This window comes from Episyrphus balteatus, chromosome 1 (assembly GCF_945859705.1).
Source record: "Episyrphus balteatus chromosome 1, idEpiBalt1.1, whole genome shotgun sequence".
NCBI lineage: Eukaryota > Metazoa > Arthropoda > Insecta > Diptera > Syrphidae > Episyrphus > Episyrphus balteatus.
The window spans coordinates 16,284,869-16,303,624 of NC_079134.1; the positions used below are offsets into that span (position 1 = coordinate 16,284,869).

An 18,756-nucleotide genomic window follows, 5' to 3' on the forward strand; every position below is an offset into this window, starting at 1 on the left:
TTTTTTATACAAAAACTTAAATAAAATATTTTTGGGAACTATTATTAACTTTTTTTTTAACCATACCAAAAAATTAATAAATAAAGTACATTTTATTTCAAGAATTATTCGAAAATGTTGATATTTGACGTTCCTGTGCTTGATTTTATGGGACAAAATCCTTAAGGGGCCGGCTACTAGCAACTCTACCCTTCGCCAAATTTCATTGAATTTTATAAAGTGACTACCTATGCAAATAGTTACAAAATACCGAACTATTTTTTTCCCTGAGTGTTGAGAACTTGACTAAGGCACTTTCGTGCCCCTTGATTTTAAGTCTTATGCAATAAAAATGAGATTAAGCTCTTATTTAACTTTTCACTTCATTTTCTTGAGAATTTAAGGCTTGGCCACACCGGAGGGTATGCGGTATAGTGGTAACGATATTTGTACTAAAAAAATTCCACACCTGAACGTTGATGTGTCAGTTTGGAATTTTTTTCATACAAGTACCCTCACCGCTACCCTTACCGCTACCGCATACCCTCCAGTGTGGCCAAGCATTGACCTATTATATATGGACTGCTAGTTGATTCTCGTTTCCATACAAAATTTTTGAAAATGTGGTTCAATGATTACTAGCGCCTGTGGAAGAAAGTGGTAAATAGAACTCAGTTAGCGTAGCGACATCTTCCGTCAGATGGCTTGAACTACCATTTTTGTACATAGAAACTATGGCCATCTACATATTTTTGTTATAAAAATGAGTAGCACCTGTCTTTTTTGAAGTCTACTTTTTGACGTTTTGGAAGAAAAGAATTCTTTCAGAAAAATTCAAATTCAAATTTAGATTTATTGAGACTTATTTTTGATTACAATAAAGTACAGAAAAAAAAAAGTATTTTAAAATGTTTGTTCGAAATAAAATATCGAGGTAAAATAATTGAATCGTGTTGGAAAATGTTTTTTATTTCAATTTATTATTAATCGAAATTATTAAAAAAAAATAAATGTTCCTTTTTCAATAATTTTCATTTTGTTTTTTTTTTTTTTCAGATGCAATCGTGGAATCGTTTTGGATGGAAGGACGTCAAAATGCCCTCGCCCGAACAGCCAAAAAGTTTTTGTGGTGTGGAGCCTGGAGCGAAAATCGGAGCTAATCATCAATTATCTTGGGTTCGGTGGTTGGCGATGGTTGTGTTATTCCACAGAAGTCGAATATAGAGAAAGTTCTTGTTAAAAAAGCTCATGGGGAAAATGGTAAGTTATTAAAAAAGTATTTATGATGAATTGAATCATCCATTTAGTTTTTACACAGATGAAACAGAAAAAATCGGAGTCAAAGCTTACATCCTCAACAACGACACAGAAGAGCTCTTCGCATCCGATTCAGAGATGAAACACACAGATGAAACATAAAAAATCGGAGTCAAAGCTTACATCCTCAACAACGACACAGAAGAGCTCTTCGCATCCGATTCAGAAGATAAATTACCAACGCAATCGACGAAAACAGAAATTCCAAAAATGATGAGACTATCACATCTAATCAATGCGGACGAAAGCGATTACAATTCAACAACCAGTGACGAAGATGATGATTCACACCAAGGCTCTCCAATACCTGATGATGCAAATAGTAATCACCTTGTACCAATAGAAACTATATTCCTGCTAATCATAGCGTGGCTCCTTTCTTGCATGCACCTCATCTACAGTATTTTTATCCGAAGTCTTGGACTCTTTGGTTCGTGGAATTCAACTCAAATCCAATCCGGATTTCTTGATTCTTGAAATCAACTCATCTCGCTATGCCTACAATATGTCTTTAAAGGAAGTAAATTTCAATATCGTCAAAGCGGTATTCAGTTTAGATCCAATTAAAGAGGCAACAACAACAAATGTCTTAAGTGCCAACAATCAGGTATTGGGTCGCTTGGGTATGGTTGTTTCAAATAATATAAAAAGCGATGATACTATGTTGGATTGTTTGAAGGCAATTCAGGTAAGTCGTGTGTGAAGTTTTTGTATTCTTAAAAAAAGATTTTGACCTTTTTTTCTTTTTATTGCTTTTAAAACTTTTAGGAATACTGTAAAGAACAACCAGCTCTGAGAGCCAAGGTTGCCCAGATTATTCATTATCTCTATGATAAGGAATTTGTGTCTGAAGAAGCTATCCGCATGTGGCACAATGAGTTGGATGATGATTCAGAGTGGTTGAAAGCACCATTGCAGAAACTCATAGAATGGCTAGGTCAATCCAGCGAAGGCAGCAGTGAAGAAGAAAACGACGATTAAATACTTTTTCTTTTCTTCTTAACTTAATGATTCTTCAATAAAAAAAAAACTTTAAAAAACTGCCTCTTTGGGGATAGAAAAAAAAATATGTTTAATTCAATAGAAAATTTGAATATACAACAAAAGTAAAATTAAATAGATTTTGGTTAGTTAAAGTAAAGTTAAAGTCAAAGTTGCATTGTGCTGCTGCACATTTATGCTCGGTGACATAGCCAATTGACCAGTGCCAAGTCGAATATGGTGTAAATGGATTTGAACGTGTTTTTGAAACACTTCAACATTATCGGTATCCAACAGACCAGCTTTCACCTCTCCGGACGATGAAGAAGATGATGCAGCTGCTGCTGCATTTTTAATTTCTGCTTCTGAATTCATTTCTTTCAGTCGATTTAGTTTAGATTTCTTTATAGCAATTGCTCGCTTCAATCGAACAATGGTCTCTAATAGCTTCACTAGGAAGCCACCGATAGTATCACGTTCAATAACTGGATTCTTGAACGGACTGTCGTATTGATATTGGCCCAACAATGGATCACTGCGATTCAAAGAGTTTCGACTTCTTGTGGGAGTGTGTATGAGATTGCCATTTAGATAACGTGGTCGGAAGTCTTGCATGAGGCTGGTCAACGGCAACATTTCAAAGAAGTTATCTGATACAATTTCAAAGTTGGGGATTGAGTGAGTGCTTAAGCCGAGCCGTTGCGATTAAAAGACACCCGATAAGTAGAGCTGAGGGAGTCGAATGCATCAACGCTACCACTACATCTTGAGGTTCACGCAGGCGAGCTGTTACTTTTGTACATTCGCACCTTTTGCCATTCGGGGCGTGTGAAATGGTAACGGAGTTACGAATAACAGAGTTACGCGCGACAGAGTTACGGCCGTCAAAGTTACGCGAAATCGAAGTTACGAAAAACTAGAGTTACGAATTCTAAAGTTATGTTAAGCTATGACATGTGATTTTTGGGTTGGCAACAGTTGCGAGGAACGATATGGAATTATGGAAACATAAATAAGAGAATATCGATACGTAGGTGCAATATTAGTTGGACAAAAAAGAAGTTAATTTCAATTATGTCCCCCAAAAAAACCATATATGTATATCTAAACCTATCCCATCAAAATTTTATAAGATTAAATAACACCCATTTTCGCTTTACTCATTTAGTTCTCACCAATGAGAAAAATGTTAATCTCTTGTTTGTATTTCCATAATTCCATATCGTTCCTCGCAATTGTTGCCAACCCAAAAATTACATGTCATAGCTTAACATAACTTTTGAATTCGTAACTCTAGTTTTTCGTAACTTCGGTTTCGCGTAACTTTGACGCTCGTAACTCTGTCGCCCATAACTCTGGTATTCGTAACTTTGTCGGTTTCCCGGGGCGTGTAAGTTGTCTTGTTTTCAGATTTGCAAACGATTCGTTAAGACAAATCTGGAAATCGTTCTCACCTTGAAAAAGAGGCTTATCTACAAATGAGTAGAACCATTCGAATATAACCCATTTTTGGGCTTTGGGTAGCTTAAGCAAATTTCGTAAACGTAAACCGATTTGTTGTTCCATAAGCTTGTCGGCTGGTATCAGTGCATTTCGTGATGTTGATGCTGTCGGGGACGAAAAGTATTTGCTAGGAGAACGTTTTTCGGGAGGTGTTTGTTGCTTTTCTTCGTAACGCACATAACGTGTACCGCCGATTGTTTTTCTCTTTTTTAAAGCTTTTGATGGAGTTTTAACTGGTGTGCTTGGTTGTTTTTGTGGTATGGTAATTTTGCGAGGCGATTGCTTAACACAAAGAGCTTTGTTATCATTTACCAGTTCATCGTCAAAGAATAGACGATTACGTTTTCGAACGCGAACGGGCATTCCACGAGCATTTAACATTTGAATTGGTTGTGAGGTTTGAGGTTTTGGAGGTGGCAAGGTACCGACACGATGTAGACCAAGTGTAGCTGGACTAAAGGCGGGCGGTTCAATGTGCTCATCGTCAGAAATTGATGATTTAATCCGTATTATTGCCAATTTATTGGGATCTTTCATTTTATTCCAAAGAAATTCAAGAAATTTCTCTCCAAGGATATTCTAAGAAAAGAAAAAAGTTATATTTCTTTCTAACATTTCAGAGTATGGAACTTACCTTAAAACTACAAGAATAAAATACTAAAAATTGTACATGATGCGTGTTATGACTCCACAGCATGAGAAAGTGTTTTGAGGATTTTATCACCTTCATCTCCAATTAGTTCTTTCTTTGGATTGAATTGATCAAAGAATGAATACATCTTTTCCATACACATATCAAAAGTATGGGCGGTTGGATGGGTCATTGGTAGAATTTCACGAGTTTCTTGTGGCGTCGTTGTTGTGGTTCTTGTTGCATCTTCCATTTTAAACATTTCCTCGTCAATATCTTCATCATCATCCATGTCGTCTTCGTTTTCTTCCTCAAATTCAGCTTCTTCAATTTCACTTCGTGGTACATTCACATCAAGAATGAGCAGTTTTTGAACCAACACCTGTATCAGGTGTTCAGTTAGAGCTGGTTGGTATTCCATTAGCCACAACACATTGTGTATATATCCAGCCACAACATGAGCAGGTTTCATTTTGCCCAAGGTTATTTTTGATGTTCCAATGATGTCCTCCTGGCATTGCCATCAAGAGTAACTTGCTGCAGCCGATGATCCAAGATGGGTACAACGACTATTCCTGCTCCTGGAATACCAGATGAATTGATGTCTCATCGTTTCACGTTTGATGTAAAACTCATCCCGTAATTCGGGTGTGGCTTATTCTGCATATTCGGTTTGGAGTTCTGCTGCCTTTGGAGAGTCCGATTTTCTTTTGAGAGATTTAGAGGGTTCCTATTGAGTTGCTGCTGGTAAAACTGATTTGATTGTCCATTTTTGTTAAATTGTTTTCTGAAATGAAAGAATAGAATAAAAATTTAAATTATAAAACTTGGAATAAAACTCTGAAAAGAATATATTAATATATTTTTAATTTTTTGTTACCTTTTTATTCTTGGGAAACAAAATTCCTTTGACAATTTCTGCAAATAATTAAATTCTTGTTTTTTTTTTTGACAAGCAAAAGTCACAAAACTAGATGTCAAATTACTATTTCCCGCTGCCCTACCAAGCGGCGCCACCATAGCTTGAACCTGGTCCTGGCAGTCCATATATAATAGGTCAATGTGGCCAAGCCTTTAAGCAACCTTTTTAACTTCGTTTTCTCCAGATTGAATTGACCCTGTTTGCCATGAAGGCTTGGCCACACCGGAGGGTATGCGGTATAGCGGTAACGATATTTGTACTAAAAAAATTCCACACCTGAACGTTGATGTGTCAGTTTGGAATTTTTTTCATACAAGTACCCTCACCGCTACCCGTACCGCTACCGCATACCCTCCAGTGTGGCCAAGCCTTGACTAGGATTAACGGTAGGAAAAACTTGCTCTGTTTGGCAAAAGGAAAACAAGATTTTGGTATAAATTTCCCTTTAACACCCCTGCATTAACTAAACATCACATCCATATAATTTAATTATTTAAAAGCACCTCACTGACAGCACCAATTTCAACTGTCATATTTCTGACAGCCCAACCAGCTGCGCTGCAGTTTTTTTTTTCTTCAAATTTGTTTGTCTCGCAAAAACCGAATTTTGTTTTATTCCAATAAACAAAGAAAATTCTCATAAAAATTAACAAAAACTTATTTAAAAACATTGTGCAATGTAATTTATTGTGTGCTGAATATAAAAAATCGTTTTGCAACGAACAAAACAAAACCAACGTGCTTTTTATAACAAAAAAAAAAAAGAATAGAAAAAAATTTCAATTGAAAAAAAACCATTTGTACTCAACTCACCCACTCTCTTTTCTTATCCCACCACCCACCACCACCACCTGGTATGAAATAATTGAAATTCTCCTGCATGCACCCAATCGTTTGCCATTTAACAAATTGCCGCTGACACAGATTCCGAAATAATTTTTATTTTTACAATTTTTCAATTAAATTTGTTCCACTTTTTGTTTTGTTTTAATTGAATTTGATATCAACTCTTTTTTTACAGGCTTCGCCGCACAGCAGAGTGCTTTTTTCTTTTTTGTTGTTGTGGTGCTACACACAAAAGGGAACTTTATTCAGCCGTCTGTCTGGACGGAGGAGGTCTGGGATATTGGATCATCATTTATTGGCTGAAAGATGGAAATGAAAAAGGTGCTGGATAAAGAAGGAAGAGATGCTAAGAACTTGCTGGCATATCAAATAAGCTCGAATAATGAGACACCATCTTCTCATGAAAGTAAGTTGGAAAATATTTATTATTCCTGTGCTGCATCATAGCAGCAGAATGCAAATGCACCTCCCAATTTTATATGCCATTGTTTTTGTTGTTGTTTCTTTTGGGACAGTCAGCGACATCTTTGTGGGAGAATTTAGATTAATAGAAGTAAAAGAGGTTTGAATATTTGGTGGTTACGTTTTAATTTGAATTTTTGAATGAAAAAGTCGTTACTTTTTGATTCGACACCTTCCTTTTTAGCAGGGAAAGGATTTTTATGACCTAAAAAAATTCAAAAAGGCAAATAAAAATCAAATAAAAGCAAAAAAAGCATTTATTAAATAATAAGAAAAAAGAGCTTCATATTTAATTATGAAAGTATTGAATTACCAACAGCTTTTTAAAGTTTTCAGGAAAAATCCCCTGTGATTGTCTGCAAGATGCGTCATAAATGAGTTGAAAGATCTCTCTACTTAAACAGAAACGAGATGGTAAAACCGATTTAAAATTGTCGAAGTTAATCACTTAAATATTTTCGGAAAGTCTGGAGTTGACCAATTGGTGTCCTCTTAAAAAAAAAAGATTTAAAAATAAAAGTTAATATATGCACAATGCACATTTACAGTCTCTCAAAACTACCTGATTTTCGCAAGTTTTCGAAAATTTGGATTTTAGGGTCGAACAAAATTCAAACATTATTTATTTTAATGCTCGAGAAAGAAGAGTACCTACAAAAAAAGCCAAAATTAAAAACATAATATTTGGAATCAGGGAGACATGAATCGTTTTTGTATAAAGTCTATACTTTCTTACGATAACGCAAAAAAAGACAAAGTTAGGAAAATCTGTTCCCTACTTATTAGGTTTTTTAGATAGAAAATGAGGTTGTTTTAAAAGTTAGCCTTGTCAAAAGCCCCGTGGGGTATCGGGTATCCAATACTGGAAGAAAATAGTCTAATTAAAAATATCTTAGGAAAACTTAGGTTTCCCATTGAGCGGACTTCTCGTTTAAAGACGCTGCGAAGGAAGGAAACACTCTCTCATCGTAGAGATGTTTCCCTCATTGTATAATTGAGGAGGTGATTTCCAAAACCAGCTATCTGACCTGAAGGTAGTTTTGAGTAAAATGCCAAAAACCTTTACTTCGTATTACAGAAGATATAGAGCAAAATAATCTTCTACAAATTTATTCTTTACGAAATTTTAATAAAATTAAAGTTTTCAAAATAAATATATCTTAAGTCTTTATATTGAAAATTCCTTATTGAAAAGTCGGTATATTTGCTTTTGGAAGTATAATTGAATTATGTCTTCTTTTGGAAGTAAAACTATTAAAAAAATCTTCGATTTTTTTTTTTTTAATTTGTAAATAAACCTTTATCAATATTAGTATTTTAGTTTATAACAAGAAACAAAAATACATTTATATAAATGAAATTGAATTAAAATGCGTTTCTGGATCGCACGTACTTGCTCTTGTAATTTGGAGTGTCTATTTTGGTTATTTGAATAGCTCTATATTTCATTTTTTTAAATGATAAGAAATAACATTCTGCAAATTTTGAAAAAAATTGGTACGAAATAAGCTAAAAAATAAGTCAATTTTGCAAAAAACCACAACGCCATTTCCGCTATCCAAATTTTTGAGAAAAACTAAAAACACAGATTCTAAATATTATTTACTAAAACCCTTATAGTAGGAGATCCCGCCATAGGACGACCTACCCTCATCGTTATACCAGTTGAGAGTTATATTTTCTGAAAGCTAGTGTCTAAGGAAATAAATTGCACATGGGTTGCCTAGCGATATCCTGTCAAGGCATAGGGTTGCCAGGCCTTAAAGTTCATTTTTGCAAATTTTTGAAAATGCGACCCTGCTTATATGGCAAGCCTAAGAGTTATGAAAAAAATATAATGTCATAGGAAATTTAATTTAAAAATTTTAATTTTCAGGATTTTTTTAAATTTGAAGTTTGAGTAGGGTAAACAAAGGCGAATTTAGAAAAAGGGCAAAAATCTATTTTCTAAACAAAACGTGATAGAAATAAAATTGAAATTGGAATCGATAGATATTACAAATATATGAAAGCCACACATACAAATAAAAAATGTAAAAAATCTATAACTCGAGATATAGTCTTTTTAGAGTCATGATACTCCAATTCGATATTTGAGAAATAATTCACCAAAAATCAGAATGAAAGATTTTTTAAATAATTTTTATGTGATAAGTTAGGAAAAATAAAATAACTTGACACGTGTCTGTCAAATTTTTAATTTAACTTACCGTTTTTGCGAGGGGATTTTTTGAAAAGGTGCTTATTTTCATATTTCAACATATTAAAGGGAAAAATCCCGTCATGGGACGACCTATCCACCTCATTATACCAGTTGAAAGCTATATTTTCCTAAGGGTAGTGTCTAAAGAAACAGTTTGCACATGGGTTGCCTAGCGATATCCTGTCAAGGCATAGGGTTGCCAGGCCTTAAAGTTTATTTTTGCAAATTTTTCAAAATGCGACCCTGCTTATAGGGCAAGCCTAAGAGTTATAAAAAAAATATAATGTCATAGGAAATTTAATTTAAAAATTTTAATTTTCAGGATTTTTAGAAATTTGACATTTTAGAAGGGGAAACTGAGGTAAATTTAAAAAAAGGTCAAAAAGCTATATCCTTAACAAAGAGTGGTAGAAAAAAGATTGATACTGGAATCGATAGATATTGTTAAATTATATAAGTCACACATACAAACCAAAAATGTAAAAAATCTGCTACTCGAGATATGGACGTTTAAAAGTCAAAACCGTGAAATTCGATGTTTGAGAAATAATTCACCAAAAATCAGCACGAAAGGTATTTGAAATAATGTTTATGTTATTAGAGAGCATAAATAAAATAACTTGACACGTATCTGCCAAATTTTTGATTTGACTTAGTTTTTGGTTCCTGTGTATTTTTGAAGAATTACAGATTTTTACAATTCAATTCACTGTTTCGGTGTTATTCTTCAAAAATACACAGGAACCAAAAACTAAGTCAAATCAAAAATTTGGCAGATACGTGTCAAGTTATTTTATTTATGCTCTCTAATAACATAAACATTATTTCAAATACCTTTCGTGCTGATTTTTGGTGAATTATTTCTCAAACATCGAATTTCACGGTTTTGACTTTTAAACGTCCATATCTCGAGTAGCAGATTTTTTACATTTTTGGTTTGTATGTGTGACTTATATAATTTAACAATATCTATCGATTCCAGTATCAATCTTTTTTCTACCACTCTTTGTTAAGGATATAGCTTTTTGACCTTTTTTTAAATTTACCTCAGTTTCCCCTTCTAAAATGTCAAATTTCTAAAAATCCTGAAAATTAAAATTTTTAAGCCTGGCAACCCTATGCCTTGACAGGATATCGCTAGGCAACCCATGTGCAAACTGTTTCTTTAGACACTACCCTTAGGAAAATATAGCTTTCAACTGGTATAATGAGGTGGATAGGTCGTCCCATGACGGGATTTTTCCCTTTAATATGTTGAAATATGAAAATAAGCACCTTTTCAAAAAATCCCCTCGCAAAAACGGTAAGTTAAATTAAAAATTTGACAGACACGTGTCAAGTTATTTTATTTTTCCTAACTTATCACATAAAAATTATTTAAAAAATCTTTCATTCTGATTTTTGGTGAATTATTTCTCAAATATCGAATTGGAGTATCATGACTTTAAAAAGACTATATCTCGAGTTGTAGATTTTTTACATTTTTTTTGTTCTATGTGTGGCTTTTATATTTTTATAATATCTATCGAATCCAATTTCAATTTTATTACTATCACGTTTTGTTTAGAAAATAGATTTTTGCCCTTTTTCTAAATTCGCCTTTGTTTACCCTACTCAAACTTCAAATTTAAAAAAATCCTGAAAATTAAAATTTTTAAATTAAATTTCCTGTGACATAATATTTTTTTTACAACTCTTTGGCTTTGGGTATAAGCAGGGTGGCGAATTCAAAAATAATGAAAAATAAACTTTAAGGCTTGGCAACCCTATGCCTTGACAGGATATCGCTAGGCAACCCATGTGCAAACTGTTTCTTTAGACACTACCCTTAGGAAAATATAGCTTTCAACTGGTATAATGAGGTGGATAGGTCGTCCCATGACGGGATTTTTCCCTTTAATATGTTGAAATATGAAAATAAGCACCTTTTCAAAAAATCCCCTCGCAAAAACGGTAAGTTAAATTAAAAATTTGACAGACACGTGTCAAGTTATTTTATTTTTCCTAACTTATCACATAAAAATTATTTAAAAAATCTTTCATTCTGATTTTTGGTGAATTATTTCTCAAATATCGAATTGGAGTATCATGACTTTAAAAAGACTATATCTCGAGTTGTAGATTTTTTACATTTTTTTGTTCTATGTGTGGCTTTTATATTTTTATAATATCTATCGAATCCAATTTCAATTTTATTTCTATCACGTTTTGTTTAGAAAATAGATTTTTGCCCTTTTTCTAAATTCGCCTTTGTTTACCCTACTCAAACTTCAAATTTAAAAAAATCCTGAAAATTAAAATTTTCAAATTAAATTTCCTATGACATTATATTTTTTTTATAACTCTTAGGCTTGCCATTTAAGCAGGGTCGCATTTTCAAAAATTTGCAAAAATGAACTTTAAGGCCTGGCAACCCTATGCCTTGACAGGATATCGCTTGGCAACCCATGTGCAATTTATTTCCTAAGAAATTAGCTTTCAGAAAATATAACTCTCAACTGGTATAACGATGAGGGTAGGTCGTCCTATGGCCGGATCTTAGACTATTAAGTACACAAAATTTAATTAAAATCGTTAGACCGTTTAGGTCCTACCACGGTGTACAGATGGACGGACGGAACTAAGTTGTGACGAAAACTACTTCTGTAACTCCTCTATCATCGTAATGTGACATTTTATCATACGCCAAATTGATATTTTTTATACTGAAGAGGCCTTGTTGGAAAGAACATTTTGCATAGGCCATTTTGGAAAAAACATTTGGTGTTCAATAGGCTGTTTTGGAAATAAAGTCATTTTTTGACATTGAATAACTATCTCTGTGTGAGGTTTAGAAAATTATTTTTGATTGAATCAGACGCGCGTTGAAAAGACCTAAAAAATGACATGCATATCTCATTTTCCGATTTTTTTCCGATAGCTGGTTTTGGAAATCAGCTCCTCAATTGAAGTTATGTTATTATATAGCACTCAAGCATCTTGAATCAAGAAGTTGTTACTGAGTTCGAATTCTAATTATTCACTGATTTAAGAGATTATAATTGAATCCTATTAGATTCTTTGCATTATGGAAAATCTAGTATGTTCAAATTCGCCGCTTGGGAATATTACGGTATACAGTGCGGTTCACATTTTAGACGCACCAATTTTCGTTTACATAAATTTCATTTTTTTTTGTGTTTGTGCAAGAATAACCAAAAAAAATTGTATTTATTAGAATAGTTATTAAGTTCTAAATAATAAAACAAAAAGAAATAGTGGGTGAGTGGAAGTTAACAGTACTTTTTACTCCTTCTTGTCTCTGATGTAAGAAAAAGGGCAGTTTTTTTTTGGTTCACATGATTAGATGCACACCTTAAATTAGTTAGTTTGGCGAGATCTATTGCGCTGATTTGATTAAATTTGAAAGATTAAGCATCAAGAAGTTATTTTTTAGTAATTTTCATTCAAAATCTGGGGGTACATTCTATAAAAAACGAAACGAAAACGATCGTTCGTTTTTGAAAAAACGAAAGAAAATTTGCGACAGATACAGAACAAATTCTTTCGTTTTTCAAGTAGTATGAATCAAACTTTTCGCACACACGAAAACGTTTGTTCGTATTCGCCATACAGAATCTCACCCCTGTTAAAAAAAGTTCTGAGTGCGAAAGAATAAGGGAAAAATAACGCGTTGGACTAGAAAGGTTTTTCCATAAGCACCATTGCCAAAAGAATAGGATAAAGTGACCATTTCGAGAAGAATTATTTTAAAAATAGTGCCTCCTATGAAAAACACTTCAAGGGAGGAACAATAGAAGCCTTAACATCTCAGGAAAAAAGAAAATGCATAAAAAATCGTCGAAAACGGCTCTATCCCCGAGCAAAATTAAAAAAAAAGCTGGGATAACGGCAAGAACATCAACTTTTCGGTGAACTTTTTTGAATGCTGAACATCCTAGATTAAAATAAAACTTAAAAATAGTTTTTAAAAAACACAATTTGAAAGAAACAGCGGATGGAGATGGAGTTCAGTGGACTATGGATTGAAGTGGTTTCCTAGCTTAGAAAAACTTATATACTCAGATTCAATAAAAAAAAATTCACTGAAGATGAAGACGGATCTTTTAAATATCGCAACGCTTTGAAGAGTACATACGAGTATATCAAAAATTCAAAAAAGCCATCTTTTCATCCATATGGACTATGGCACTTTCTATGAAGGGCTCACTTCTCTCCATCACTTTAAAACGAGAACATGGCACCTGGATCGTATCACTGCCAGAAACCTAGATGTTTCGATAGTTAGCCATTTTAAGTGATGAAAACACTAATGTCCAAAACCAGCCAAATCAACAAGGACTTTTCAGGTCCATAGACCTTACGTCATATTCCATACTCTGCTACAAAACCTTGGAGGTTATCAACTGGCTTATAGTGAAACACGTAACTTGTTAATGAAAGCATGTTAATGTGGTCGTAAAAACAGAAGTCGGTAGACAAAGTTATATAAAAGACCAAAAGATTTCAGCTGCCCCTGTTGCAGCTTTTAATATAAAATATATATTTAAGAAGGAAGATACAACTAAGACAGATATAGTCTAGTTGTGGTGGGCTGTGAAAAAAATTCTTCCAATTTCGGCAATTTTATTTGCTTTAAGTTAGTAAAGACTTGTAGATTTTGCATTTCACTGAATTTCCATTCAGAAAAGGACATTGACTAAATATTTCTCATCTCAAGATTTGAATTACGAGTATATCTTTGCTTAGATCTCAAAACAATCAGTCACCGTTAAGAACAGTCAAAATTAAGTTAGATACTGAGTCTTTAGATGGGCCAAAAAAAAAAACCAAACCAAGTTAACCATAAGGGCTAGAATACCTTCTTGTCTTTACCCGGTTGAATGGGAAAATCCTTTCACTTTTCAATACGGGAAAGGACTTAAGTGTTTTTCTAAACCCTATGTCTAATTGCAATAGAAGGTAGAAAATCGTGTGAACAAAGCAAACGGGTTTTTGCGCATATAAAAGAATATTCACGAGAAGTGGGACTTTTCGACAAACATGATGTGAACTAAATTTGACAATTTTTTTTTATTTGACAATGTGAAAATAAAAATCGAAAAACCACTGAATTTACAATTTTTGAGTTCTTTAAACCCATCTTGCTTAAATTCTGTTTCAAATTACCGTAAAATGATATGTTTAATACGCAATTTGACTTCGAAATACAAATTAAGCATTAACAAAAATAGAATAGAATATAGATTTTGAGTACGCAAAGACTGTACGATATCGAATAAACTTAAACGCTAGTACAATAAGATAAGTATTTTTTGTCTTAAGAATTTAGTTGTTATAAGCGAATTATTTTACCTCTAGTATTCAGGAAGCAATTTCTGTTTTTTTAATTCTACCAAGACCAAATTATTTTAACTGAAGTATTAAGGAAGCAATTTCTGTTGACACCAAAGTAACGTTTTTTTTTTTTAAATTCTACCAAGACATGTCAATATTGGAGATGAATCCTCAGTTAGGCTCCCTCACACCAATGAGAGTTCTAGTGTACACAGTAAATACTAAGAGATTGTTCAATTTAAAAAAGCTCAATTTTTAAGAAAATTTTCATTTTTCAAATTTAAATTTTTTCCATGGACGAAAATACTAAGCAAACCTAAGCATAAAATTCACAACTGAATCGTACTTGCTATTGTGAAATTTGCTTTGAGGACAAGCTTTATATAAATATTTATTAAATGTAAAATGTATAAAAAAAAGTTCTATGTTTTTATTTACGAAAACACCTTTTAAAATTGTTTTAACCTCCAAACAAAGTATAACATCGTTGGATGCCATTTTTAAAATAATAATTTTTTGTTAATACAAATTTTCAAACATTTTCAAAAAAAAATCTAGAAATGACTGTTTTTAAAACTTACTTTCATTTTAAAATAAGGGATAATAAAAAATTAGGGAAATAGAGATACTAATAGTAAGAGCTTGTTTTCGGTTAGTTTTTAAACAAAATCGTTAGAGCTGTTTATGAGAAAAACAACATCTTTTCCATTTTGGTCATATGGCAAGTACCTACCGTTAACTTTAGTCCTAAAAAATGTCAATTTCACTCTAGGGAATCACTCAAAAACGAAACCCACTATTTTCGCACTCTCTCCATTCAATATTTCTTATGATTCCTAAACTAAATTTATCACAAAACATTGATTTTCGTGAAAAACATGCATTCTTCAGTGGTTTTTAAGTTTTAGGTACATGGACCCGGCAATTCCAATTAGTTTTCCTTTGGAGCCTCTGTTATAGGCCTTGTCTTTCTAACATTAAAAGTATCATCAGAAGCATAAATAAACCCCTCAAACCTTACCCTAATTTTTTAATTTAATTTGAATTTGTTCTCAACTTCTTATTTCAGGAGCGAATCTCCCATTGCTTCGCAAGCCTCCTCGATCTCCATTGCTAACTCCAAGCAGAAAACACCAACAACAACTACGTTCAGCTAAACAAAATTCCGGACCCCGAGTACGAAGTGCATCAACAGGTCGTGATAAGAAATCTGAACTACAAGCTCGATATTGGGCATTATTGTTTGGAAACCTTCAAAGAGCTGTCAATGAAATCTATCAAACTGTCGAGTGCTATGAGAATATTTCTTCATGTCAAGAAACAATTCTTGTGCTAGAAAACTATGTGCGAGATTTCAAAGCTCTCAGTGAATGGTTCAAAGTATCATGGGACTATGAAGCCACACCCCTTCCACAACGACCACATTCACTAACTTGGGAGGTGCGTAAGAGTAATCCAGTGCCACGTGTCCGTGCCAAAAGTCTATCTAGCCCAGTTTCAGTATCAGGAAAATCAAGTCCATGTTTCTCTGGCAAAAGTAGTCCATGTTCTACTATTGAAGAGAAGAATCTATCTCCGCGTAAAAATTTCGCATCAAAAAGTGCAACTCGAGTTAATATTCGAGAACTGTTCTCGTCCAGTAAGAAACCTCCACAAACTGATAATGTACTTGTCATAACTAAAGCAGAAGAATGCAATAAACCACAACAACAACAACAACCACAGCAGCCCCAATCACAGGAACACCCACACCAGCAGGAACCTCCTCATGATGAAGAAACAACGAAAATCAGCTGGAATGAAATGGTCGAGATGGAAATCCCACTCGAAATCTCGGTAGAAAAACGCGATCAATATGCCCAAACAGATTTGGAAGATGAGAACCTCACACTCGCAGAAATTCGTGAAAAAATCCGCAAACAAGAAGAACAAGCCAACGAAAGTACCCAAGAAAGTGAGTGCTCCGTAATAAGCCGCGAGCCTACAGCTGTTGAGATGACCATAAAAAAACTGACTGCCATGGAAAATGAAATCTTAGCCAAAGACGCTAAGAAACCCGCAACTCCACCAACAACTGAAGTCAAAAAAATCGATCCAGTAAAACCTGTAGAACCGAAAAAAGTCCAAAATAGCCCTCTCAAGTATTCCAGTGTTGTGAATCGACCACCTGCCAATAGAATTCTCGGTGCAGCTAAAGTTAATTCCACTCGTCCCACAACTCGACCTGTTAATTCAGTGCAATCGGTGCAAAAACCACAACCAGCAGTAACAACTCGTCGTTTTCCCATTCCAAAGCCTGCAAATATTCCACCCACGAATGTTCCACGCCGTAATCCCATTTCAAATGCTGCTCCTCCGCCTCCTCTTTCGGCGAGGACAAATGTCCGACCAACAAATACAGGGTCTCGGCTTGCCACACGATCTCGTACTATGATTGAAATGCCCAATAAAAATCAAAGACCATTCCAATCGAAGGCAGCTTCAAGGAAATCTTCTAGAGAAGATGTTACCAGTTCCAGTTCGACACTCAAAGCGAGTAATGAAAGAATTGGTTCGTCCAGGGGAAGCGTTTTTGATCCACAGGAACGACGATCAGAGCCTAAGCAGTTGACCATAGATTCCACCCACAATGATGGTGGATGGTTGACTGTGAAGAATCGTCGTCGGTCAAGTTTACACTGGGCCAATCGATTCAATCAACCAACTGGATATGCCAGTTTACCAACTCTAGCTCTGTTGAATGAGAAAGAAGAGCAGCAGAGAGATGAGGGAAGGACATCTCCCCCTCCTCAGCCTCCTCCATCGAATCGTCGATTGTCAAAGGAAAAACTCGCAACGAAACCAACACCAAAGGTAGCTCCCGAGAAGTCGTTGGTAAAAACATTGTCTAAACCAGAAATCAAAAATGCCAAGGCAAAGGTGAATTCACTTCCTCAACGAGCACCTGGAAAATCTATTCTCACCTCTGGAAGTGGTCTCAATTCCTCATCGTCATCCTCGGGAGGGCCATCAAATACTCGTCAAACTTTCATAAAACGACAGAAATCCGATCTCACAGGTTTGAAGATAACTTCCCTGCATAAGGAATATATGCGGAGTGAAAAGTTCCATAAGCTTCCTGGACAATCTAGAGAAAGCAATGAAAATTTGGACAAGGAAAATATATCCGAAGTGGCTAAAAGTGCTACTCCAGATTTAGATGGTGATGCCAATAAAATTGACATTAAAATCCAGACCAATCGGGATTTTTCCAAGGCCATTGGAGACCTTTACCAGGCTGTTGCAGCTAATCATACTTTGTCAAGTTGTGATGAGAGTGAGGAGAAGGACGATACAGATTGTGATGAGGATCAAAGGAAGCTTCTGGAAGAAGAGGAATCTCTTCGAAGGCAAATTCGTGAGTTGGAGAATACAGAAATTGATGTGGATACAGAAACTGATGAAACTGATTGCGAGGTATTGCTCGAGAAGGAGCGTGAGTTTGATGATGATGATAATGATGCTGGGGTGGTTTTTGTTGAAGATGAAAATCTTAGTTTAGAGACGCGGTATCAGGCCTTACTTTCCGATATGTCATGGGGAGAACGTGAAGAAGCACTGGCAACATTGCAGGCATATGTTAGCCGGCATCCTGGCAGAGCTCAGGAATTGCATCAGAAATTGTCAAGTCCTTCAAGAAGGCGTTCACTTCAAGAGACTCTGAAGAAGTATCAAGCAAAGCAGAATCGAGCTCAACAAAAGCGTGCTGATCTGCAAAAGGAAAAGGCCATCAAAATTCAACATTTGCTGGCTCGAGTTGAAGATGTCAAAGCTGCCAAGCAGCATTTGATTGAAGAAAAACGTCTGAAAATGGAAGGACGACTACAACGCGCAGCTGAAAACCGGAATCAATACCTTCGGCAGATAATCGAGAAAGCTCATGACGAGGAGAAAAAACTGAAAGAAATAGTTTTTATCAAAACCATGGAAGCCCAAAATAAGCGTTTGGACTTACTCGAGTCCTCCAAAGAGACCGAAGTACGTTTGCAAGATTTGGAACAAGAGCGTCAGAAGAAACTTGAAGAAAAGGCTGCTAAGGAAGCAGCTGTTGAAAGAAGAAGGCAAGAATTGGAACAAGCTCGACAAAAGAAACTGGAAAAAATGAATGAAACAAGGTTGGAGAAGGAACAGAGAATAGGCAAAATGCAAGAACAAAAGGAAAAACAGCGACAGGCATTGGCTAGAGAGAAAGCCCGGGATAGGGAAGAGAGATTACTTGCTCTTCAGGTGCAACAGCAACAAACCACAGAAGAACTGCAGCGAAAGATCTTGCAAAAACAAAAGGAATCAGCTCGACGTCATGAAGAGAATATTGAACATATTCGACAGAGGGCGTTAGAGTTGACTATTCCCGGACGGAATGTCGATGAGAATGGCCAGCGGGAGGATGGAGAAGATGTTGAAGGTGATGCCACCAATGGGGATGGAGATTTATCGTCGACGGTTTCAGATGTTAGTCGAGAACATTCCAGGGGCTATAAGAAGAAGATGAAGAAACTTAAACAGAGGATGTCATTGAAGTGAGTTTTTGCGATT

General features: G+C 34.9%; 1 protein-coding gene, 1 long non-coding RNA gene and 1 pseudogene across 3 annotated transcripts in view; 2 read left to right on the top strand and 1 right to left on the bottom strand.

Moving 5' to 3' along the window:
• Positions 1–864: 864 nt before the first annotated feature.
• On the top strand, positions 865–2,016 carry LOC129906215 (uncharacterized). Of its 2 annotated transcripts, XR_008770744.1 has the most exons (4): positions 865–913; positions 1,036–1,239; positions 1,298–1,618; positions 1,698–2,015. It is a non-coding gene; the product is annotated as an uncharacterized LOC129906215 (long non-coding RNA). The 2 variants fall into 2 exon arrangements; XR_008770745.1 differs by having other exon boundaries at positions 1,298–2,016.
• A 71-nt stretch (positions 2,017–2,087) lies between these two features.
• Positions 2,088–5,474, bottom strand: LOC129907311 (protein lin-9 homolog; annotated as a pseudogene).
• A 408-nt stretch (positions 5,475–5,882) lies between these two features.
• LOC129910143 (S phase cyclin A-associated protein in the endoplasmic reticulum) overlaps positions 5,883–18,756 on the top strand; it is a 108,520-nt gene continuing 95,646 nt past the window's right edge. Inside the window, exons 1-3 of the mRNA XM_055991229.1 lie at positions 5,883–6,187; positions 6,355–6,585; positions 15,251–18,740. Coding sequence (XP_055847204.1) covers positions 6,486–6,585; positions 15,251–18,740 — 3,590 coding nt within the window. The 5' untranslated portion in view covers positions 5,883–6,187; positions 6,355–6,485. The remainder of the gene's footprint in view (positions 6,188–6,354; positions 6,586–15,250; positions 18,741–18,756) is intronic.